This window comes from Mixophyes fleayi, chromosome 6 (assembly GCF_038048845.1).
Source record: "Mixophyes fleayi isolate aMixFle1 chromosome 6, aMixFle1.hap1, whole genome shotgun sequence".
NCBI classification, from domain to species: domain Eukaryota; kingdom Metazoa; phylum Chordata; class Amphibia; order Anura; family Limnodynastidae; genus Mixophyes; species Mixophyes fleayi.
The window spans coordinates 84,453,039-84,479,874 of NC_134407.1; the positions used below are offsets into that span (position 1 = coordinate 84,453,039).

Consider the following 26,836-nt stretch of genomic DNA (forward strand, 5'->3'; position numbering starts at 1 on the left):
AAGGCCCATGTCTGTCCAATGTAATAAAGCGTTGAGTAGGCATTATTGGGTTAAGGAAGTGTCTGTACACAAAAACACTGTAAGACATGTTCACCTGGTAGGGTGATTTAGAATAATACAAAAAGGTTCATCTTATGTTAACTTTTAGCCCCTCAAACAAAACCTTTGGATGGAGATTCCTGCAAAAAGTGTCCTCCAATCCAGTATCTTCAAACTTTAAAACAAATATATAACCCTAACAACAAGATTTCTATGTTTGTAAACAATTAACATGCTCCCATACCAATTACAGGTTTCCGAGAGAGTCCGAGTTCTGGTAACAGATGCCAATGATGAGAGCCCGGAGTTCCTGAATACGCCTTATGTTGTGAACGTGCCCGAGGTATATTTATAAACTATCTCCAATGCTTTTCTTGCTTCGGGACAACTTTTCTCTTCACATAATATAGAACATGCCACAGAAGGGTAAAGTTGCGATATGAGGCCCCTTTCTGCTTTTATACCACTCCATTACCCTATAATTCAGTTAAGAACCATAAGAATGAATACATAGATTACATATGAAAGGTTTGGTAAACAGTAATGTTTTGTATTTTTCAGAACACTCCTCCTGGAAGCAGTATTTTTCAGGTAGAGGCAGTAGACAGAGACACGGGTTCCGGTGGAAGCATCACATTTTTAATACAGGTAAATCTGACTTAATGTTTCCCATTTATAGCTTGACCTAAGGCTGATGTCCAGGAAGTGTTTTTATTCTTATTTTGCATCCCTCTTTTTCTAGCAAAATAATAATAAACATCAAAAATAGGCTAGGACTACACTAGTGACTCTGCCGTTTATGGTGTCTCATATAACAAGACACTAATTTCATATAACATTTACATCTGACATTCATATTAATATCAGTTAGTTGGAGCTGCAGCACAAATGTTGTGAGAACAGCACCTGATTGGATGGTGCCTCAGCAGTCTTGCAGGCAACAATTGTCACAACTGTGAAAAGCTTCAAACACCATCACTGGATAACACAATTTTACTGTTGTATTTGTATACCTATGCTTGACTAAGCCAATAAAGTGTTCTAATCACTTTATTTATGTAACCCATGATAGCATGCCAATAATGTACCAAACCTTGTAAATAATGCTTAATTTAGATAAATATCTAATGACTGTCATAATACGTCTTATAGATACTAGTTAATATTAAATCCTGCCCATTCATCCATGGTAAATGTTTTACTTTTATACGTGTTTCTCAAAAACCAGAAAGGTTCTTTTTAGTCTGTCCAAATTTTTCAGTTGCACATCAGAAGGCCTAATACAGTGTTTAATGACCTGTGACACTCCAGGTGTTGTGAAACTACAAGTCCCAGCATACCACTCCAGCAATAAGCTGCTATATATTGGCGAAGCATGCTGGGACTTGTAGTTTCACAACACCTGAAGTGTCACAGGTTAGCCAACACTGGCCTAATACATATCTGTTCATCAACCCAATGCGAGTAAAAACGATGTCACCAAGCAGTCAATTTACACCTGTCGAATCTGTGAAGTTTTAAGCCTTATTGTTATTTTATAGCTAGATCAAGATCTATGAACGTGTTGATAGTACAGATAAATTGGGCTCTTGCTATTAAATAAATATAACTCTTTTCTCTTCTAGATATTAGCATGCTTGTAGTTTACTAGCAAAACCATCAAAAGCATAGTACCTTTCTTGTGGGAACTATCCTGGGTGTAAGACTGTGGAGCTCTCAATCCTGCAGGGTTCTCCAATTGGAATCCAAACAATATATACCGCATCGGGTAAACATTATATCCATTACAGTATCTTCCTTCTTTATTTTAATTTTGATTCCAGTAATCAATATAATTGATCATAACTCGATTTGTCAAAGAGAAGGTGCACCCACACATGTAAATACCATAATCCAATGAGAGAGAAGACAGCCTTCTGAAGCCTCTGAAAAGCTATAAACTACAGACTGCTGATTCCCTCAGCATTACACTATACCATAACAATGTTAATCTTATCACTATACATTCTTATCTACAAATAAAGACACAGACAACTTTGTAGTGGCAAATAACGTAAACTTTTTATTTATTTATTGTTTTATTTATTTATTTGTTTACTACTATTAACCTATGAAAGGGTGGCGGCGAGAGCAATACAATCAGCTAACAACTAATAGCGAAACCGAACAGTGTATGGCCCACAGGCACTAACCACTGGTCCCAGGCACCACAGTCCTTTACGATCGGCCGGTGCTAAATCTGGCGTCATCATGATCACTCCCCTCTGGGCTCCCCAAAACGTACGCGCACAGTGCAGGTCAAGGGGTCCTCGCACAGAGGTACCAAGAGCCAGGGTGCTTCGAAAGGAGCAGTGACGTGCGGCCAATCAGCGATAGCACCGTATGAATTAGTCGCTGATTGTAAAATCTCTCCTGCCTGCCAACCTTTCCCATTTCTTCTTCTACTAAGCCCTAACTTAATGCAAACAGGGGGGGGGGGGGGGCGGGAAATCCCGATGCAAGAGGAAGTAGCTCTGCCTAGCCAGTGGTATATATCAAAAGTCTCCTCCTACCTTCTCCCTAACATCCGGGAACCAAACACCTCCCACATTTAACCCTGTAATGTTCTTGCTTGCTTCGTGACAAGCAGCTGTGTTTATCGGCTTCATTTTTAATAAACTACAGACTGCTGAGCACCGTATGAATTAGTCGCTGATTGTAAAAGCTCTCCTGCCACGCTGGAGTCCTTTAACGGACACCCAGCCCGCCACCCAAAGCCCTCACTAACTTGCCTACTCTCCAAAAAAGCTGCTCTACAAAAAGCCAATTACCCTTTTCAGACAGGTGAACCCCATCGTTCCTATATAGGTGTCTATGCTCAGATCTTATCAATGGGTGATCGACCACTATTCCCCCAATTTCCAATATTATTTTCCTAGTTGCTCTGTTTAACTCGGAAACAATGGCTTTTATTTTATTGAAAGCTATCTCTGGTCGCCAGTTAATTCGGGGTATTATATTGGACCAGCATACTGATATTGAAGGCCATCTATTTTTAATCCTTCTGAGATCCTCTCGGATGGCAATAATTAAGTCCAAAGACTTTCCTATGCCCACATCATTTCCCCCTAAATGTATCACCAACACATCTGGTGGGCCTGCTTTAGCAATCTCAGCAGTCAAAAGTGGCATCAAACCTTGCCATCTCAAACCTCTTACACCAATCTACCGAATATCCACAGGCCTACCAAAGGCTTCTTTGTTGTTGGCAAATTTAAGTCTGGATGCCCAGAACACGAATGAATGCCCAACAAACCATATTTTTAGACAACGAGTTGAACCACCTGCAACACAGATAATAGGAGTCATCACCAACAGGTTGCTCACATACACCTCCACCGATACACCTTGACCCATTCTTGATATTCATATCACAGCTCCATGTATCGTAGAACAGTTAGTTAATTTCTAAGTGGCTTCAGGTGACTTTAATTGATTTTACTTTACTTTACAAATATTAACAAGGGGGTAGTGTTAACCCAGATGAAGGTAAAAACCATAACCCCGGAGGCACACCACTAATCAGGCCTTATTCAAGGAAAAAATGGCAAAATCCCTTCATGCCCCCGTATAAAATCAATGGCGAGCAGCAAAACCCAAGGTTAACACGGGAGGGGAATGACCTACTGCGTACTGACTATTTGTTCGGTCTAATATACGTTTTGTACGCATCTGATCTCCAACGACCCAAAGATTTAATGGCGCTAACTGAAGAGCCCTCCTTAGCCGCAGCTGTAGCTGCTCCAATTCTGAAGGAGTGAGTACCAAAGCGCGACGGGTCTAAACCCACGTGCATTAACGCACGTTTAAATATGGCTGTGAACTGAAACTTTGACAGTGGAGATTTGTCAGCATGAATCAACCAGGGCTCAGCCCCACGTGGTCTAATTTTCTCAAACTTATTGCACCAGGACACGGGACAGATCTCACTATCCTCCTGAGCAGAGATGGAAATCCACTGACCACGAGCCGATTGATCTGTTTTGGATCTAAGGACTTGACATCCAAAAACATTTGCCTGGCCGACAGAGCATTCCCCAAGTCATGCTTAGATTGCGCCACTAACTCACTCACCCTGAATACGCAAAAGAAAGCCAGCGAGAAAGCTGAGCGAAACAGCAGCACTTCATAAGCATTATCAGCTATGTATGCCAGCGCAGACATAATTTTCCTTAGAATACTCTTATCAACAGGCCTCCTCACATCCTCCTTCCCTGGCTGAAGCTTTGACCAGCCTTTCAGAGCTTCGGATATTAAAAACCCCTTTGTAAAATCCGTCCACCCATGAAGTTTAGCCATAAATGAAATGCCCGCCAGCATGGCTGCCATTAAATTTTTAGTAATTCCTTCCTGATATTTAGCCCAAATGAAATCCAGCATGTCAGCGCTCTGACCTGAGTCGCACCGACCGCGCGACTGTAAAAACTTCCGCCACTGCAGCCACGAAGCCCGATATGCCCTCCTGGTGGAAGGAGCCAGCGTAGTTTCCGCCAGTGTTATAATGCCTGTTCGACTACCTGCCAAACCAAAGAGGGACATGGCTGTGTGTCAGCCTGTGGAGCCAATTCTCTAAAGCGTCCCCACTGCCCTCGAGATAAAGCGTCAGCCACCTCGTTCTCAGCACCAGGGACATGTCTCGCCTTGAATGTAATGTCATGTTCCAAACAGCGCAGAACTAAGTGTCTTAACAATTCTATGGCTGGAATAGAAGACGCGCTCTGTTTGTTAATGCACTGTACTACACCAAGGTTGTCACACCAGAATATCACCTGCTGGCCCTTTAACACCGACGCCCAAAGTTCTACTGCCACTACTATGGGGAACAATTCAAGCACCAGCAGGTTGCTTAGCAACCCTTTAGAACGCCATGACTCCGGCCATCGATCCGCGCACCACCTACCCTTAAAATAGGCTCCAAAACCCACGGACCCCCAAGCGTCCGTTACTAGTTCAAGCTGGCTACTGGCAACCGGTGGAGCCGGCCAAATACGAATGCCATTAAAGTTCTCTAAGAACTTCAACCACATACGCAAATCTCACTTTACCTCCTTAGACAGGGTAATCCGTGCGTGTGGCCGCGACACTCCTGCTGTAGCTAACTGCATCTTTCTACAGAACACTTTTCCCATTGGAATAATTCTGCACGAAAAATTAAAGGAGCCTAACAATGACTGTGCCTGGCGCAGCGAAATAGACCTAGAAGCAAAGGTAAGTCCAATAGCTCTCACCAGCTCCGTAACCTTTTCCTGGGGCAATCTACAACACCCTTCCACCGTGTCAATCTTGATTCCCAAGAATGACAAACAATGCAAGGGGCCCTCTGTCTTGTCATGTGCCACCGGCACTCCCAAGACAGCAAATAAAGCCTGAGCCGAAAACAGAATGTCTGCACATTCTGATAATTCGGCCTTTCCTATGATCAAGAAGTCGTCCAAATAGTGAGCTATTCCCACGTGACCCGTTCCTGCCTGTATACACCAGTGCAGGAAGGAACTGAATGCTTCAAAATACGCACAGGACACTGCACAACCCATCGGCAGACACTTGTCTACGTAGTAACCGTCTGGCAGACGAAAACCCATGAACCTAAATGACTCCGGATGCAAGGGAAGCAAGCGAAAAGCCGATTCAATATCCAGCTTTGCCAACAATGCCCCTGTCCCGAAGGTTCTAACTAGATCTAAGGCTTCCTCAAATGACTGGTAACTCACTGAGCTGTCCTCTATGGCTATGGCATCGTTAACCGATCGCCCGTGGGGATGTGACAGGTGCTGTATAAGCCTAAACTTCCCCGCTGCTTTTTTGGGTACTACTCCCACTGGGGATATCACCAAATCTTGCATTGGCGGGGATCGAAAAGGGCCTGCCATGCGACCCAAATCCACTTCTTTCCTAACTTTCTCGGCTACAATCTCCGGATAAACATAGGCTGACTGCAAATTATTTTTGGCTACAGCCTTGACTGTACCAAATATGGGAAGGGGAAAACCATAAGTAAAACCTGAACCCAAAAACTCCGCGAGTTTCCTGTCCGGAAACCAGCGAAGCCACCTGTCCAGCTGCTGCGTCTGGACCGGCGAAACTGCCTTATTGATTGGGCAGTAGCTCCCCCCTGCCTCTACCTGCCCCCGGCACGGCTCTCGTGCAATCTCTGGCTGGATGAGGTCCCCTACATTTGGCACATGAGTGCCGGTATCTACATGCATTCCCTCGGGCGCATGTGCCACTGTTAAAGGCGAAACACCTGTTTCTATTTTGCGCAGGGGGAGAGCTACGTCTCCCCTGCATCCGAAACCTCTGCGGCCTGACCTCCTGCCCCTCACTTTCCTTAGGTCGCATCATCTCCATCCATGTCTCTACGTCCTTGCAGTCAAAAGGGATTATGTGTTTCCCTTTGACCTTCTCCCGAAAGCTCTCATCATACCTACGCCAGATGGACCCCCCATCTTTTTTATAAATTCCCGTAATTAAATGTAGGTATCGCCATACGTCCACCGATGCCTCCGGCCTAGTTTCCAGGTACACCGAGGCAAAGACACTAAACGCCGTTACCCAATTAGGGAATGACTTATATGCCCCTTCACCTATCCCCCCTTTTTCCCTTGCCTTCGCCAAATCCTTCTTCCCTACCTACGTAATGCTAAAAACATCCACATACGCACCTTTCCTAATCCTCTCCCTCGAGCTCTTCCTAATTCCTGCCGTCAGGGCTGTATAAGAACAATGTACAACTGGCCCTCTGCCTGCGTTATCACTGTCAGCTGCACGCGCTATCTTCCTGCGGCTCTTTGACCCACTAAAATGATCATTCAATATTTTCAGTATCTTACGAGAACCGCTTTCACGGTCTGTTGAAGAACCACTGCTAGCATATGAGGACATTGCACTACTTGAACATGTATCAGACAAACTTTGGTGACCCTCACCTTGAGATCGTCCTCCCGGACTTGCCGCTCCTTCCCTGCTAGACGCCTCACGACCCGATGGTGCCATCCTCATATCCGATAGACCACGTCTCTGTGATGTCCTCGGGGCTTTAGACAAAACACCAACCTCCTCTCCTCTGGTCCTCTGTTGTACTGGGAGACAAGGAACATTAGTATGCGCCTCACCCCTCCTGAGTCCCGCATCCGCGTACTCAAGTGAACCAGCTCTAGGAGTCTGTCCCATATTGTCCCTTTGCCCCTCATTGCCTGTGTGAGCGCGCCTGCGTTGATGACCCAAGTTCCTTGGATGGGGATACCCCTGTGGTACCGACTCACCTGCCGGCCTATACTGATGTGACCACTCTACATCTTGCGGGTAACCTGACCCTTCATAAAGGCAACACGTATGCGCTGTACCTTGACCACCCCACCTACTCTGCTGGTGGCTCCTTTTCCATCCACCTCTTTGCCTGCGCTGCCCCCGAAATCCTCCGGAGGGAAAGGGAAGGCTACCTCCGTATACGCCGCATGCCCTAATTGTGGATGAAACGCCGGCCATCCCCTGCCCCGTCCTTGCTCTAATACCGGGGGAGGGTAAACTCGCTGATAACCCGCTGCTGCGCCCGGACCGTGTACATCGCTCTTTTCATAAGCACAAAACCTACTTCTGTTCTGTTCATAGCCAGCTTGCCTATTCAAGAAATCACAAAACTGCTGGCTATCATCCACCAGATGGCGCTCCTCACCTGCCAGATCCTCACTGTCCTGAGTATCTGGGTCATGGCAAGCATCCATGCCGTACTCCTGCCTTGCCTCTTCCTGATACCCATAGTCTCTCTCCCGCGGGCTGGGGGAGGAATGCAGACCCCTTACGGCACGCATGTCCTTTCTGTAGCCTGCGCAATCCCGAATTGCGGGACATCTGGTGCCCCCCCCTCCACCCCTATTGCTCCCCGCCCTGGCCCTGACTTGCTGCCCCGCTGACCCGGGAGACCCAGACCTAGCCCCGACTAGGCTATCGCCGCCTGCTGGGATGTCCAACTTAGAAGGGGAAGGAGTCTCTCTCCTAGGCCGAGCGCTCCTGACCTTGCCCCTAGAGCTTTTTTCCGCATGCTTCCGTCCCCTGGATCTGCTTGGTGCCCGCCCGCACGAGCGCACAGCCCGCGTGGAAGGGATAGATGACCCCACCACTGCCTCCGGCCATCCCCGCTTCACAGCCTCCTGCTCACTAACCAGGCCCTCTACTCCCGCGGCTTCTCGCTCGCTAGCGGGGCCCTGCCCCACAGACCCCTCCGCTTGCTTGGCGGCCGCCATTACCCGGGGACTGAGGGAAACATACATTTCAGCGGGGAGTTCAGCAAGGTCGCTGAAACGTGCCGGGTGACCCGCACTACGCCTGGGGCGAGACATATTACCAGCAAAGATGAATATTAATAGCCCCAACAGAGGTAAATTAAAGTACAAATCACACCCTACTACTTAAGCAATACAGTCAGCGATAAAACTATCTGAAAGATAATAAACTATTGCAGACTAATGAAAGCACACAGATATCGAAATTAAGCTAAAAAACTTAAGATAAACAAATATGTTTCACTCAGCCTGACAGTGATCCGATCAGCAGAAATCCCGATGCAAGAGGAAGTAGCTCTGCCTAGCCAGTGGTATATATCAAAAGTCTCCTCCTACCTTCCCCCTAACATCCGGGAACCAAACACCTCCCACATTTAACCCTGTAATGTTCGTGCTTGCTTCGTAACAAGCAGCTGTGTTTATCGGCATTCAGCTTAAGGGCTTCATTTTTAATTAGCGAAACGCGCGTCGGTGTTCAGCCATGCAAACTGCTTGCTTTCTCTAAGATTAGAGATATTCTCCACAGAGTGGTTTTTAGGTTGCAAAATGGAAAATAGATTTTCAGGGCCAGTGTAGCTTTCAGTGAACTACCGCTTGGTGCATCCAGCAGTATTGAAGCCTGTAGGAGTTTATCAAAGTCTACAGCAAGGATATAGCAAACGCTGGCAACACATCAGAGACTTACAGGGCAGTCCAAGCAGTGTTTAAAGTAGCTGCTGCCAGATGTATGTAATATATTAAAGCAGCTCAAAGAATTGTAGGAGTACACAGAGGTTAAAGGCAACCACCGGGTTAAAGCTTTATTTGTTGCATATGGTTATACTCCGTTATTAGCGTTACTAGCGTTAGATCACAGGAGAATTAGAAGGACGCTATAATACAGGGCTTATTTTAGCTCTAATAAAGCATTATCAGGCCTTAACACTGTTTAAAGAAACAACTAGATCCTGCTACTGTGTGCCCTAATGAATAAGTTATAAGATGGGAGGATAAGGTAGTAATTCCTCCAGCTACATGAAATTAGAAGCTGGGATGGGTACTTATTAAAGCATGAAATATGAATAGTTTATATTACTAACTCGGACCAACACTGATTGGAGCAAAAAGATACCATCACTGTAGGAACATTATATTCATGAAAGTCAAGAGATATATAATATACAGCAGTTGCGTGGAACATCAGTGTCACTGATTGTTTTAACAGTGAAATTATTTTTCTCTCTCATTCATTTTACATCTGTTTTTAAATATTTCGCTAATAAAAGTAAGAAAATTTAAAATATGCAATTTTTACTCCTTAGTTCCATATAGATAATACACAATGGGCCTGATTGATTAAGGATCATAACTTCAGAAACTTCTTATTTCAGTCTCCTGGACAAAACCATGTTACAATGCAAGGGGTGCAAATTAGTATTCTGTTTTGCACATAAGTTAAATACGTACTGTTGTTTCATGTAGCACACAAATACTTGATAGCTTATTTGTACACTGAAATTTAAAGTTGATATTTGTGTGCTACATGAAAAAACAGTCAGTATTTAACTTATGTGCAAAACAGAATACTAATTTGCACCCCTTGCATTGTACCATGGTTTTGTCCAGGAGACTGAAATAAGAAGTTTCTGAAGTTAAGATCCTTAATGAATCAGGCCCAATGTTTTTAAAGTCTTTTAATAAAGTTTTTCAATGAAAGTCTTCTAATTAAGTTTTCAATTAAGTTTATGAACAGAAATTAACTAATGGCCATTTGAGTGCCCTAATACACACATTTCTGTCTGTCTTCTGTCTCATTGGATTAGGGTTGTCCAATTCTCAGATGCAGGAAGCAGAAGTCTTCATATGCTGCTGTGTTTGGATGAATGCTGTCCAGTAGCGATTGTGCTGCCAGAACAGTTGTTAGGGTTGGGAAACTTAAGTATTAGTACCAATAATTAAATAGACCCCTGGAAATAATACAGAGGGAGAACAATATCAAATCTTTATTTTGACTAGTTAGAAGTTGCAGATGTCAGATTAAATTATTATGGTGTAGGGATGAGCAAAGTTGCTGTAAATTTTTACAGACCATTTCATAGGGGCGCAAAGCTGTGTCAATATACTCTTTGCATTCAACTTTTGTTTCGCTATTCTGCCAAAAACCTTTTGTAAATGTATGTTTACATTTCATATTCTATGAATAAAGCTAAGGTGGTGTGAGGTGTGTTTGGGGTATGATTTGGAATGCTTAAGGCTAAATTCAGCCAGTTAAACATGCAAAATTTTGTGGGTGAGGTGAATATTTGACGAAACAATTATGATAATTATGATCATCTCAACATTTCAAACATTAACTATATCCCCACTATTATTATTTTGAACAGGGCCGCCAAGAGGATTTTAGGGCTCCGGTAAAGTAACTTTGTGGGCCCCTTATTGGTTATACCTTTGACGTTGTGAAAGGTGTCAGCGGTGTTAAGTGGATGTAAAGCCACAAACTCTTTTAACTTAAACAGGTTACTGTTTATTGAACTTGGTAACAACACTTTATGCAGTTGTAGATGCAGCAGCAGGTTCATATACAGTATATACAGTGTTATATTTATGCAAGTATCTCATACACTTTTATATAGCAGTATATAATAATGCAGGCAGGTTGTCACACTGCACGTCCGTGCAGGTTAATATTGTGGTGGTCAGACTCCCTAAATTATCATGGGAGCCTTCGGTCACTGTAGTTAAATCTTTGGGGACTTATACTAGTATTTGGAACGCAGCTATCTGAGCTGTGACTACTCCGTGCTAAGCCGAACTTCTGGTTTGTGTATTTCGCACATACTCAGTAGCGAATTCAGGACCTGAAGCGTCCTGCCCCTTTTGACCGCCTGTTACCACTAGACCACTGGGGCAACTGGCTGACAGGTAAATAAGGAGACAGAGCGTAGTGCTCCACTTCTAACACCCCCTTAAACAGATGGCCAGGAAAAAGGGTTGTGTGCTGCTGCTCAGAAGGAGCTGTGGTCATGTGATGTTGGGGGGTGGCCTCTTTAGATATGAAATATTATGTATTAAAACTGTTGAGCAATAAGTGAGCAAAGTACATAACACACATCACGCATTATATAATACATGCATTATAATACATTACATTTATCACGCCATTCCCCAGACACATCACGCCATCCCCCAGACACATCATGCCACCCCCTAGACACATTACGACACATCACAACATCCTCAGGAGCATCACAACACATTATGCTACCCCCCAGACACATCTCGGCCCCCCAGCCACATCATGCTGCCCCCAGTCACATTACAACACCCCTTAGACACATAATGCCCCACACAGATCATGCCACTCCCAGCCAAATCATGCCACATCACACCACCCCCCAGCCAGATCACGCCACTCCCTTAGCCACATAATGCCACATCAAGTCACCCCCAGCCACATCATGCAACATGAGGCAACCCCCCAGTCAAATGACGTCCCCCCTAGACATATTATGCTACCACCCATACATATTCTGACACCCTCCCAGAAACTTTATGACACCCCCAGTCCACTTGCATATACTGTGCTGGTGCTGCTGACATCAGAGTGGAAACATCCTGCAAAGTGAGCAGGGAAGCTCTTAGTCTCGTGAGATTATCAAACCTCTCGAGATTTAGAGCTCCTCAGTTTGCTCTGCAGGCTGTCGAACATTGTGGTGTCACACTGTCCGGAGACTGGAAGCAGCTATGGGCTCCCTCTATCTCCCTCCACCCCCAACTGCACGAGTGCGCACATGCACACGTCACCCACTGGAAGAAAATAATAATTACCTGACTCCTTGCTTTCAGTGGTGGCTGGGCCCCCCAGGGCAAACACGGGCCCCGGTACTTTGTACTCAGCCCCCCCTCTCGGTGCCCCTGCTTTTGAGTAATCCCCAAAACTTAATGTCATTTTTAGGAGATAAAACTCTAAAATGCTGATTTTCCCTAGCAAACTAAGGGAATGCTCAGGGACCAGACTGAATACACAGACCAACTTATAAGTTGCCTTGAGATGGAGCTTTAGATGTATATTTCAAGAGATATAAATGTTGCAATATGATATTCCACCCTCAGTCACCTTTTAAATCTAATGTAACAGGTAAGCATGTAACCTGTCACAAACTGGACTTGCCAGGGTCCAGAGCGTATCCTCTTTTCCCCTTTGTGGCACCGCCAGGGCTTCTTCTCCCTTGTGGCGAGTGCTCCAGGCTTCCATGTTGGACATGCACGCATAGGCACTCTTGGATGCTGTCCTCATACATGACGTGCCTCCTCCCCGCCCCCTGCACATCCAGGCGTAGTATTTAAACTCACTTTGTGCACCTTAAGGTGCCAGAGCATACATCTCTGTCAGTGTATTCTTAAGTGATTTTATGGGTCCCCTGTGGTGCATATTCCCTATGAATCCTCTGCTCCTGATTATTCCATTTGGCTCTCCTGTGCTGTATATTCATTCCACTGTGCCTGCATTTTTGTCTTGATTTGTCTTTCCTGTACTCAGCACCTCCAGTCTCCATTGCGCTACATATTGCTCTGTGCTGGTATACACCAATCAGCCACAACATTTAAACCACTGACAAGTAAAGTGAATAACGTTGGTGATTTTGTTACAATGGCACCTGTCAAGGTGTGGTATATATTAGGCAGCAAGTGAACAGTCAATTCTAGAAGTTGATGTGTTAGTAGCAGGAATAATGGGCAAGCATAAGGATCTGATCGACTTTGACAAGTGTGAAATTGTGATGGCTAGACAGCTGGGTCAGAGCCTCTCCAAAACAGCAGGTCTTGTGGGGTGTCTCGTTATCCACTGGTTAGTACCTACCAGAAGTTGTCCAAAAAATATCAAATGGTGAACCGGTGACAGGGTCATGGGCACCCAAGGCTCATTGATGCATATGGAAAGAGAAAGCTAGCTGTCTGGTCCCATACCACAGAAGAGCTGCTGTAGTATAAATTGTTTAAAAAGTCAATGCTGTCTATGATAGAAAGGTGTCAGAACACACAGTACATGGCAGCTTACTGTGTATCGGACTGCATATCCGCAGACATGTCACAGTGCCCATGCTGACCATTGTCCACCACCGAAAACACCTGCAATGGGCACATGAGTGTCAGAACTGGACCATAAAGCAATGGAAGAAAGTGGTCTCGTCTGATGAATCACGTTTTCTTTTACATAATGTGGATGGCCATGTGCGGGTGCGTCATTTACCGTGGGAAGGGATGGCACCAGGATGCACTATGGGAAGAAGGCAAGCCGGCAGTGTGATATTCTAGGCCAGTGTTGGCTAATCTGTGGCACTCCAGATGTTGTGAAACTGCAAGTCCCAGCATACCCTTCCAGCAATAAGCTGCTATATATTGGCAAAGCATGCCCGGGCTTGCAGTTTCACAACACCTGGAGTGCCACAGGTTAGTCAACACTGCTCTAGGCAATGTTCTGCTGGGAAACCTTAAGTCCTGGCATTTATGTGGATGTTATTTTGACACGTACCACCAACCTAAACATTGTTGCAGACCAAATAAACCCCTTCATGGCAACAGTGTTCCCAGATGGCAGTGGCCTCTTCAGCAGCTCCATCTTTTCCATTGGGCACGATGGGCAGCTGCCCAGGGGCCCCACAGGCAAGGGGGCCCTATAGGCACAGCTCTTAATGAGAATAAATAATCCTGCAAAAGAAAAAAACCTGCAAAAAAAACCTTCAAGGGTCACTGAGCAAGTACATCTATCTATCTCTATCTCTATATATCTATATCTATATCTGTATCTGTATATATCTATATATTTATATCTATATATATATCTATATCTAGGGGTCCCGGTGCACTGCTTTGCCAGGGGGCCCATAATGTTGTTAAGATTGCCCTGCTCTTCAGCAGGATAATGCACCCCGCCACAATGCAAAAATTGTTCAGGAATGATTTGAGGAACATGACAAAGAGTTAAAGGTGTTGACTTGGTCTCCAAATTCCCCACATCTCAATCCATCAAGCATCTGTGGAATGTGCTGGAAAAACAATTCAGAGCCATTGAGGCCCCACCTTGCAAGTTACAGGACTTAAAGGATCTGCTGCTAATGTCCTGGTGACAGATCGAAAGTAATTTAAAAAAAATGTACTTACATCGGGTATACGCATGTATGTATTCAGCGAGAAGCTATCTGAACATACACCTGTGGATTAACATGGATCTAGGTCTGCTATGCTGTAAAAGACAGAATTCACTTCCTGGTGAAGTGGGCAGAATTAAATCCAAAATGCTGCGATTCCCTGAGAATTGTGGCATTTGGCCCGCCCCCTGCTGTAAAATGACGTATTACATCACGGGAGCGGGGCCACCATGACAGAATTTTCTGAGCCACGCCCCCTGCACACCCACCTCCCACCGCACCTCCCGGACGCCGACTGCCACAAGTTGGCAAGTATGAAATAAACACCGGCTGCAAAAAGAACTCAGTTCCATCCTGTGTAAAAACATGATGGGAAGGGGTTAAGAGTAGAGATGAGCGCACTCGGATTTCCTGAATCCGAGCCCACCCGAACGTTTCCGATCCGAGTCGGATCCGAGACAGATCCGGGTATTGGCGCCAAATGAAAACCTGAAACCGAGGCTCGGAGTCATAATCCCGATGTCGGATCTCGCGATACTCGGATCCTATAAATTCCCCGCTAGTCGCCGCCATCTTCACTCGGGCATTGATCAGGGTAGAGGGAGGGTGTGTTAGGTGGTCCTCTGTTCTGGTAGATCTCGTGCTGTGCTGTTTAGTTCTGTGCTGTGCTGTGCTGTGTTCTGCAGTATCAGTCCACTGGTGCTGTGTGCTGTGCTCTGTCAATTTTGAGTTCAGTGGTGCTGCTGGGTCCTGTGCTGTGTCCTGTTCAGTCCAGTGGTGCTGTGTCCTGTGCTCTGTGCTTCTAAGGGCATAGTTCTTTATTTCCCCATTATTCCCAAGTGTTTAAAAAATAAAAAAAAAGTTATAAAAAAAAAATACAAAAAAATAATGTAAAAAAAAATTAATTACAACAAAATTTGCAAAACCAATCCTGCAGTATAAGCCCATTGGTACTGCAATATTACCAAGTTCACTGATTCAGCAGTATAAGTCCAGTGGTACTGATATATTACAAAGTTCACTGATTCAGCAGTATAAGTCCAGTGGTACTGATATATTACAAAGTTCACTGATTCAGCAGTATAAGTCCAGTGGTACTGCTATTACAAAGTTCACTGATTCAGCAGTATAAGTCCAGTGGTACTGATATATTACAAAGTTCACTGATTCAGCAGTATAAGTCCAGTGGTACTGATATACAAAGTTCACTGATTCAGCAGTATAAGTCCAGTGGTACTCTCCTGTGCCGCATATAATTTTTAAAGGCTTTGCCGAGTGTGTGTGGCTTAGGGGTACGCTCTCTTGTGCTACATATAATGGAAAACCAAAATTTGGAGGATAAAGTAGGGAAAGATCAAGACCCACTTCCTCCTAATGCTAAAGCTGCTGCCACTAGTCATGACATAGACGATGAAATGCCATCAACGTCGTCTGGCAAGCCCGATGCCCAATCTCCTAGTACAGGGCATGTAAAATCCAAAAAGCCCAAGTTCTCAAAAAATAGCAAAAAGAGAAACTTAAAATCATCTGAGGAGAAACATAAAGTTTGCAATATGCCATTTACGACACGTAGTGGCAAGGAACGGCTTAGGCCCTGGCCCGTGTTCATGAATAGTGGTCCAGCTTCACCCAATGATCTAAGCCCTCCTCCTCCCCCCCCCCTACAAAAAATTTAAGAGAGTTATGCTGTCAGCAACAACAACAAAACAGCAAAGAACTCTGCCTTCTAAACAGATGACATCACAAATCCTCAAGGCGAGTCCAAGGGTGTTGGTGGTTATGAAGCCTGACCTTCCCATCACTGTACGGGAAGAGGTGACTCCATCCAGCATTTGCAGCACGCCCTCTGCATATGCTGGAAGGATCACCCACAGTCCAGTTACATATTTGGCTAATGAAGGTGTGAATGTTGTACACCGGGAGGAGGATATTGATGTAGCTGGCGCTGAGGAGGATGTTGATGATTATGATGCAGACAGATACCAAATTGCCTTTCTCAATTTCTATTTATATTCTAGATTATATAACGGCTGAATAGTTTTCTATTTTACTCCTAGTGGAGAGGGGATCTGATGCAGACAGATACCAAACTGCCTTTGTCCATTTCTTTGTATATTTGAATTTTTAGTTCTACAGTCTATGCAGGCTGCTTTTTTTATTTTCAACTACAAGTGTAGGGTGGGGGGGGGGGGGGGGGGGGCATAGATAGCCACCAAAGTAACGTGGTCCATTTAATTTCACTTTCTAGCTCCACAGTCTGTGCAGACTGCTTTTTTTATCTTCAAAGTATTTACAAGCCTTGCAATCTAAATTAACTAGAGGTAGTGACGTGCTAGAACTCCACCTTCTATATGCTGCAGAGGATGGAGGAGCATCAAAAGGCCATTCAAGCCTACACAGCCACCTACAACATAGGCAAAGGAGTGGGGATGCGCCTGGGTCAAGCGCACTGGAGAATGATTTCCATGTTGTGCAAGGTTCTGCAGCCATTTGAACTTGCCACACGAGAAGTCAGTTCCGACACTGCCAGCTTGAGTCAGGTGATTCCCCTGATCAGGCTTTTGCAGAAGCAGCTGGAGAAAGTGAGGGAGGAGCTGGTACACCATTGCGATTCCACCAATCATGTAGCTCTTGTGGATGAAGCCCTTCGTACGCTTTGCCAGGATCCGAGTGTGGTCAGTCTTTTAAAGTCAGAGGAATACATTCTGCCCACCGTTCTCGATCCTCGGTTTAAAGCGTATGTTGTGTCTCTGTTTCCGGCAGACACAAGTCTACAGCGGTGCAAAGACCTGCTGGTCAGGAGATTGTCCTCTGAAGAGGACCGTGACATGCCAACAGCTCCACCCTCATTTTCTTCCACATCTATGGCTGCGAGGAAAAAGCTCAGTTTTCCTAAAAGAGCCGCTGGCGGGGATGCTGATAACATCTGGTCCGGACTGAAGGACCTGCCAACCATTGCAGACATGTCTACTGTCGCTGCATTGGATGCTGTCACAATTGAAAAAATGGTGGAGGATTATTTTGCTGACACCATCCAAATAGACATGTCAGACAGTCCATATTGTTACTGGCAGGAAAAAAAGGCAGTTTGGAAGCCCCTGTACAAACTGGCTCTATTTTACCTGAGTTGTCCCCCCTCCAGTGTGTACTCGGAAAGAGTTTTTAGTGCAGCGGGGAACCTGGTCAGTGAGCGATGAAGGAGGTTGCTTCCTCACAAAGTTGAAAAAATGATGTTTATAAAAATGAATAATCAATTCCTCAATGAAGTACAGCACTGCCCTCCAGATAGTACAGAGGGACCTGTGGTTGTGGAGTCCAGCGGGGACGAATTGATAATGTGTGAGGAGGAGGAAGTACACACTGTAGGGGGAGAGGAATCAGAGGTTGAGGATGAGGACGACATCTTGCCTCAGTAGAGCCTGTTTATTTTGTACAGGGAGAGATGAATAGCTTTTTTGGTGTGGGGGCCCAAACAAACCAATCATTTCAGCCACAGTTGTTTGGTAGGCCCTGTCGCTGAAATGATTGGTTTGTTAAAGTGTGCATGTCCTATTTCAACAACATAAGAGTGGGTGGGAGGGCCCAAGGACAATTCCATCTTGCAACTCTTTTTTTGGCATTATGTGACCATTCAACAGTCGTTTGCCATGTTCAAAAAGTAAAACAAAATGTCAACAAATTTAAAAAATTAAACCAAAAGTAAAATGCCCTGTCATTATTTAAAACAAGAGGTATTGAAATGCTAGAATTACTGTAGTGTTATATGTTATAAACAGTACACTTGGAAATGGGGGAGGTATTGTGGCCCCGGTACCAAATTTAGTACCGGGGCCACTCCACTATGCAGTCCAGATAGAGGTGTATCAGATATTAAACAACGTTGACTGTTGCTGCAAAATTTTTAAATAATATTGTGGGGAACACTACACTATGCAGTCCATAAACTTTTTTGGTGGAATTCAGACCCGTGGAGGGTTTTTTAATTATATTGTGGCCCCGTTAAAAAATTGTCTACCGGGGCCACCCCACTACGCAGTCAAGAAACTTTTTTTTTGGAATTCAGACCCGTGGAGGGTTTTTTAATTATATTGTAGGGACCACTCCTCTACGCAGTCCAGGTACATTTTTTGGTGCGATTCAGACCAGTTCAGGGTTTTTAAATTATATTGTGGTGACCACTCCTCTACGCAGTCCAGGTACATTTTATGTTGCGATTCAGACCAGTTGAGGGTTGTTAAATTATATTGTGGTGACCACTCCTCTACGCATTCCAGGTACATTTTTTGGTACGATTCAGACCAGTTCAGGGTTTTTAAATTATATTGTGGTGACCACTCCTTTACGCAGTCCAGGTACATTTTTTGGTGCGATTCAGACCAGTTGATAGTTTTCTTATTATATTGTGGGGACCACTCCACTACGCAGTCCAGAAAGATACCTCGTTGCAACATTTTGGACTAATAACAATATTGTGAGGTGTTCAGAATACACTGTAAATTAGTGGAAATGATTGTTATTGAATGTTATTGAGGTTAATAATAGCGTAGGAGTGAAAATAAGCCCAAACACTTGATTTTTGAACTTTTTATGCTTTTTTCAAAAAAAATCCGAATCCAAAACCTTAAATCCGAACCAAAACCTTTCGGCAGGTGTTTTGCGAAACAAATCCGAACCCAAAACCTCAAGAAAATCCGAATCCAAAACACAAAACACGAGACACCAAAAGTCGCCGGTGCACATCCCTAGTTAAAAGCAGATCTCAAGAAATGCTTCCATTTGAATATGGGTATAAGTACGCTCTGGCTGTACTTAACTTGCTGTATGCAGACAGACAAAACACACTGCAGGATATGCACAATGCATATGTGCAATATAGTCCTAATAGAATGCACGAATTTAAAAACCATTGAATACATTTATACCTGTTAATAATATAATCATTAATAATAATTTGTTTGTACATATTTTACATAAAATACATTTATCAGGATGTTATTAATGCCTACTCTAGATGTACATAAAATGCATTTTTACAGTTGCTCTTAGTTGTAAACACAGGTTCTGGCATGCATACGTGTCCGTCATCACTATCACTCGGCGCACACACCTGCCCTGTAGCTGGTGCAAGTTCTATGGCTAAAAGACACATACCTCAGAGATGCCCAGAGCTTGAATAGGATGAATGTGCATGCACGTGACCTTGGCACACCCATACTGTACATTGCCTATGTGCAGGGCTGCCAAGAGGAATTCAGGGCCCGGGTACAACAAACTCATGGGGCCCCCCCATAGTTGAGTAAGCCCTAAAAATTTTTTGCACCGCCTAACGGCGGCGCAAAAAACACGACGCGGGTTTGGTCATACATTCAGGGGCGTGTCAATGCGCCATTGGGGCGTGGCTAGCCTAACGACGGTGCAAAAATTTTCGGGAATGTGGTCATACATTTGGGGCCGTGGCAATGCACCGTTGGGCGCATAGCTAGCACATCAAAATCACTAGGTCCTGAATTCACCACAGCGTCACATATGTCCAAGCACTCCTGACTTTTAAGACATCCAGCACCACAGTGTAGTATACAAAGAATGCAGTGTGTACACAAACAGTTCAGTCTTGGCCTGCGCCCACTGGGCTCACCAAACATTGGCATTGTCCCTACTAGAATCACAACATTTCACACACTATGCTGCTCTGTCCTACCTGTTCTTCTCACTTTCTCCACCCGAGGATGCTGGTTTCTTTAGTTGTGGCTTGCCTGGATCTTGGAATGTAGAAGGACCTATTTGGGAAAAAAATGGCTACATTTAGAAAATTTCAGTCAGACGCAGCGTTAAATCAATAGCACCCACGATTAATAATTAGGCCTTCCTCCAGCCCCAACATTAAAATAATAGAATTCACATGTAATAAATAAACCTATTTCCCGTCATGCAAACAGCCTAGCAATACCTATTTCCCGCAACCATCACTGCCATTAAATAATTCATAGTCACATTTAATAAATAGACCTCATCCTCCCCAAACTCACCTCCACATTCAATAGGCCCCAAATCACCCCATCTTAAATTAATAATCCCCACTATTAAATTGCCTCACCATCACCCTACAAACAAAATAGCGCCCATTAATTAGCCACCACCTACCGCACACAAACTACATTGCAACAAGCCCCATCACAACTACACTGCGCCCTCCATGCTGCTTTCCCCCCTTTTTATTCACTCTGTGCCTCTTTGCCCCTTTTTTTTATAACTCTGTGCCTCTCTGCCGCTGTTTTCCTCCTCTGTGCCTCTCTGCCCCTGTTTTCCTCCTCTGTGCCTCTCTGCCCCTCTTTTCCTCCTCTGTGCCTCTCTGCCCCTCTTTTCCTCCTCTGTGCCTCTCTGCCCCTCTTTTCCTCCTCTGTGCCCCTCTTTTCCTCCTCTGTGCCTCTCTTTTCCTCCTCTGTGCCTCTCTTTTCCTCCTCTGTGCCTCTCTTTTCCTCCTCTGTGCCCCCTTTTCCTCCTCTGTGCCTCTCTTTTCCTCCTCTGTGCCCCTCTTTTCCTCCTCTGTGCCCCTCTTTTCCTCCTCTGTGCCCCTCTTTTCCTCCTCTGTGCCTCTCTTTTCCTCCTCTGTGCCCCTCTTTTCCTCCTCTGTGCCTCTCTTTTCCTCCTCTGTGCCTCTCTTTTCCTCCCCTGTGCCTCTCTTTTCCTCCTCTGTGCCTCTCTTTTCCTCCTCTGTGCCTCTCTTTTCCTCCTCTGTGCCTCTCTTTTCCTCCTCTGTCCCTCTCTTTTCCTCCTCTGTGCCTCTCAGTTTCTTTCCTTACCTTTTGTCAGCTTCTTTCTTTTCTTCTCTTCTCTTCTGTCTTCTCTTCTTTCTTCTTCTTTGGTCTTGTCAGGCTGCGGCGCTCCTCACTGACTGACTGCCGGGCGTGACTTGATGACGTCACGCCCGACAGTCAGTGTGAATGGAGAAGACAGGAGAGGAGGGACGCGGCGCCGCGGTCACGTGAGTATTGATTTTTTTTTTTTTTTTTTATTTCTTATAGCTCCCCCCACCAACGCCCCCCCCCCCTCCCCCTACCCCGCGGGAATTTTTTTTTTAAAAAAATAAAAATACGCAAAATACAAAAAAAAAAAATAAAAAAAAAAAATGACAAAAAATAGCAGCAAGGGCCCGGCCCGGGCCCCCTGGCATGGCCGGGCCCGGGTAAAATGTACCCGCTCCCCCCCCCTCTCGGCGGCCCTGCCTATGTGTATACGCCCCATCCCTCCCATGTTTCGCCCATACTTGCCAACTCTCCCGGAATGTCCGGGAGACTCCCGCATTTTGCGAGAGTCTCCCGGACTCCCTGGCAAGTGTGGCAATCTCCCGAATTCTGTGATGCACTTCCTAGTGAAGTGGGCAGAATTAGATCCCAAACGCCACGATTCCCGGTGAATCGCGGCATTTGGCCCCGCCCCTGCTGTCAAATGACGCGTTTGTGTCATGACGTCACAGGGGGTGGGGCCAAAATGCCGCGATTTTGGCCATCCTGCCCCCTTCACGCCCTCTCCACTGGCTGGCTCCCGGAAGGGAGCTGAAGAAAGTCGGCAAGTATCGTTTCGCCCTTCAAATCGTAAGCAGTCGGAAGTGTAAGTTGTGTTTAAACTTCAATTACATGCACTTGCGTTCACTGGCGCAATTTCTGAGCAATTTCATGCAAAATACGGCACACAACAGGACTTATGTTCCTTGACGAATCAGGCCAACAGAGTTCTTTTAACCTCAGTAGCAATCAAAACTGTTTGATAGTGAATAACTCAATAAGATAGGCTGCAGCAAATTATTTTACACACAACTTAAACGTACTGTGTAACTGGCTGAAATTAATATTACCTGTGTCTCTTTTCTTCTTTTTTTTCAACCATGCAAAATATATATGTTGTCATTTTATTTGTAATACATGGCACTGCTTGAGATGTTGAAGCATAATTTGCCTGGTACATTTATTATTTCAAAGATGGGGTAAAAGCATGCAATAATACAATAAATAACTCCTAACCTTTTCATTCTCCTTTTCATTTTATTCTATAGTGAGCTGGTAATAAAATATTCAGCTTTCTCTGGTCCAGAGAATAGCATCTGTCTCTGTGGTACTTCCTTAGTGAGTGTTTAGGCCCTGGGGTTTTATCAGCCGATATAAGCTCACACCATTTTTTCACACTTAACATTACACTGTAGCCGCATCGTATGTTGTCATAGCAACAACACCCATCCTTGGAATAAAATATGAACGATGCATTACTGTGACTAACAAGAGGTTTTGAACTGCACTGCATTTAAAACATTTCCATATGAGCTGGTGAAATGAAAAGTAGTTTTCTACAGCTTATCAGGGGCAAGCACACTCAGAATAAAAGTAAAGATCTTGCAGCGGCAAACAGACATTTATTTACAGAAAAACACGCATGGTTGAGTCACAAAGTGTTGCATATTAATAACATAAGACATTTTTAACATCAAAATTGAGACTAATGTATAAATACCAATTGTCTTGACTTAGGTGGGACAGTGCCAACTTGAGAGGTCCTTTTAGGACAGGGTAGGGAAGAGGGGTTCAGTAGCACTAGGAATGTCCCCACACTACTCTGTCATGTTTGTCCTGATTTACACCAGGACAATGTTGGGACATGTATAACAATATATTTATTTTAAGGAAATGTTAAAAACCTTTTCAGGGAATTTCAAGTGATTAACATTACTTTGAAAAAACGAGACTCCAATGTTACCCGACGTTTGCTCAGGCAATAAAATCCAGTCCATATTTCCTTTCAGCTCCCCTTATACTGTTAATACTAGTGCATTAGCAGTCTGAATTATGTGAAACTGCCCTGTTAAATCCTGAATATATAGGAGCCCCACCAAATACCCATCATGACACATTTAAAGAATTTTTTAAAATTGAACAAAAAATCATATTGTAACCATTTCTCTTCAATAAAGATTTATTTCTAAATCCCAGAAAAAAGGTATAGATGGTGATAACTGTAACCAAAATTATAGAATAATAGGAATCTGTGCATATATAGTGTTATGCAGTAATACTGATCATTACTGCACAATGGGCATAATTATAATTTATATGTTAATATTCTTTGTGTATTAACAGCTGAACAGTATTCCTTCTGTTGTGCTTTATGTCTGGTACTTACAAAAATCTGCATTTATTCTGCAGACTTTCTAAATTGGGCCATTTGACAGTATGTGGTTATCAGCCAATTGCAGATTGGTGCACCTAAAATTAAAATTAAATACAGAGGATAACCATGTGTGATGTTGTATAACCAACCAACCTATTTTTTAATCTTTTTTAATTAATCACCAGTTAACTAACACAACTGATAGGTCCATTAAGAGAACTTTTGTGTGCCTTGCAACACTATGCTAGGCCTTAATACTGCTCATAACCAGGCAAATCCGGCTGCTCAATTGGAGTAACAAGTGCCCAAATATATGCCAATTTTGGCTATTCTGCATTGAATGCTCAGTACACCCAACATTGTCCTGGGTCTTACACCAGCAGAAGTTAGGTGAAGAAGGAGGCGGGGTTTATCAACTGAATGTGGGAGATACACAGATAAAGCAGATATAATTTAATCATTGTGATGAGACTTTCTCACACTGATATATTGGTTTTACCTATCTGTCTAGCAAATTAATCAGATATTTCATAGCTGCTACCCTTTAAAATAGATTTAGGGAAACTGCCGCTGAGCTGTTACCGCCTATCAAACATGATGGTGTTTGTTTCACATGCGATATGTAACCAAAACTTATTCCTGCGGTGCAGCTGGTGGAGTGTCAGTGGAGGACACTCTATTGACACCCTTAATTTCACTTCAGTGAATGCCGAAAAATATAGCCTAGAATCTTGAAGACATTGCAGTGCTGCTTCTACTGACCAGGCCAAAGTGGGTATGGGCTCATTGAAATCAATAGGTTCCACCCCATACTTATTTTACTAATGTTAAAAAAGCACCAGCTACAGTATACTTTTTAACATCAGTGGATAACTGACCTAATACTGTCTGGGTGGACTTTTGAGCAATAGAGACCCCAGGATGTCACAATAATATCATAATTGTTTTGCCTTTCAAATACTACTTTTTAATATATAAAAACTTAGTAAGTCCCGTCAAATAAGAATTGTATAATTATATTCTTATTACCAAATAAGAATATATGGTAATAATTTCTTGGCAATTGAAAAATAAGTTGAAAATAAGTACATTTCCTGGAACAACTGATGTCCCTGGAAATGAGAAGCATTTGACAGCTGTGGATATTTTGATGTAGGGCCAAGCCACGGGAGCCTTTTTGTTTTTTTGTTTTTTCAAATTGCATATATTTGCTTTGAAATATAGAACTTCAGTTATTGTGGTTGCAACAAGGAAATTAGAAGTATTTCAGCAAAGCAGTGAGGAATGTTGGCTTATTTTGAGCACTGGTGTCCTAAGCAAATAGAACATACTAAAAAAAGATTCCTTATGACACTTCTGACACCTTTATTTTCAGAACTCACATAGCGCCAAATTCACAGTAGATCGTCACAGTGGAGTTTTTCGTATAAAAGCTGGGATGTCATTAGACTTTGAAAAATCAAGAACTCATTTTGTCACAGTACTAGCCAAGGTATGTACTTTTACCATTACTTTAAGAAACAAAATTGTGTTCCATCGTGCTTGAAAGCTGGAGCTGTCATAGGTTATCATGTACAGATGCATTTTCTGCCTATGTATAGTATTTACTGGCTGCAAACAGACATAAGCCAGAGCATTATTGTCGTAGCAAAGAAGGACTTTTATAGGGTAAGCAAAACAAAAAAACACAAGTGAGGTATCCTCCAAACACATACAGCAGTCTGATTGGTTCTTCAAGGTTACTCATGAGAGAAAATGTCAGAAGATGGCGAGGGCCACTGGACCAATGGCAGATATAAAGTTTAAGTACTATGTAGCAGAATTGGGATGAGTGAGAGCCATGGCTTCATAATGTCATAGAAGTGATTAGGTTCAATGAACTTAAGGCTTCTGCAGAGGTGGATGAACTTTAGAGCTGGATACATGGTAACAAGTGTTCTAATGAGAGAAAATAATAAAGACAATATCAAGCCAATGACCATGTATGTGGGCATTAATCCACTTGTTTTGTCCTATGCTCTACTGCATTGTTAGTTTAATGCACTTTGTTCATGTAATGCCCTGTAGGCCTTGTCTTGTTTTTGTTATTGTTTGTTTTTCCCCATGCTCAATGTACAGCACTGCAGAGACTTTGTGATGCCTTATAAATAAATGACAATAATAATAATTAAATGTTAAAGTCACCTATTAGAAGATTGGGTATTTCTCAAGATAAAAGATGTAGAAGCCAAGTATCCAAATGGCCAAGGTAAAAGCGTAATTCAACTATTGTATCACCAGAAATTTACACCTCTGCTAAACAGCCAGTCCCGTCATGAAACTCAATTTGTATTCCAAGCTTTGCTCGTCTTTAAGACATTGTGTTGTGCTGAGCAGGAGGATGGTAGATGATTATAACAGATATAGAAAAAGGGTGTCTGACTGTTAACTTGAAAGAATGGAAGTAAGAGGTGGTTGGCATATAGCCAGTCATGAATGCACAGTACAGTGAGATGACAGAAGGATGCATGCGCCAGCTCCCTACCTATTCCCAGATCTAGGAGTATGACTAAAATGTAAACCACCATAGTACAAGGTAGGTAGATAGTCAGTTATTATATTCAATTTAGGATAAAGACAGACAGCTTTGAGCACCAGTGTTTATATCAATAAAGTTAAGATGAGGGACTTTAGATCCAAAGGAGTAGATTTTCCAAAAGAGGGATCTTTTTGTAATGTCATGGTGAACATGTAATGGAATTGAAATGATTATACGTGAGCATGTATTAGTTTTTTCTTTGTGGTTTAAAGGATGGAGGAGGAAAACTTGGTGGGAAATATCAGGTATTTACCTCATCTACCACAGTGACCATTAATGTTGAGGATGTGCAAGACTCCCCTCCTGTGTTTGTAGGAACACCTTACTATGGCTACGTCTATGAGGACAACATACTGGTAAGCTGTTTGTGTTTTGTAATGTGATCAGGGCCGGATTAACCCTAGGGCTAACTGGGCTACAGCCCAGGGGCCCCGGGCATCCAGGGGGCCCTTGAAAGTGCTCAGCAGCAGTATTGATCGGTCGGGGGCGCCCGCGCCGCGATCAATGCTGCTGAGCACTTTAAATGCGGTCCTTCCCCGGCACGCTGTAGACTCCTTACTGAGGAGAGCTCGTGAGTCTCACTCTCATGAGATCTCCTCAGTAAAGAGCGTACAGTG

At 43.8% G+C, this 26,836-nt stretch overlaps 1 protein-coding gene across 3 annotated transcripts in view; it reads left to right on the plus strand.

The window, feature by feature from the left end:
• Positions 1-26,836, plus strand: part of CDHR1 (cadherin related family member 1) — a 151,079-nt gene that overhangs the window by 33,974 nt on the left and 90,269 nt on the right. For all 3 annotated transcript variants that reach the window (XM_075216989.1, XM_075216990.1, XM_075216992.1), the window contains exons 5-8: positions 293-382; positions 601-687; positions 25,017-25,133; positions 26,432-26,575. In XM_075216989.1, coding sequence (XP_075073090.1) covers positions 293-382; positions 601-687; positions 25,017-25,133; positions 26,432-26,575 — 438 coding nt within the window. The remainder of the gene's footprint in view (positions 1-292; positions 383-600; positions 688-25,016; positions 25,134-26,431; positions 26,576-26,836) is intronic.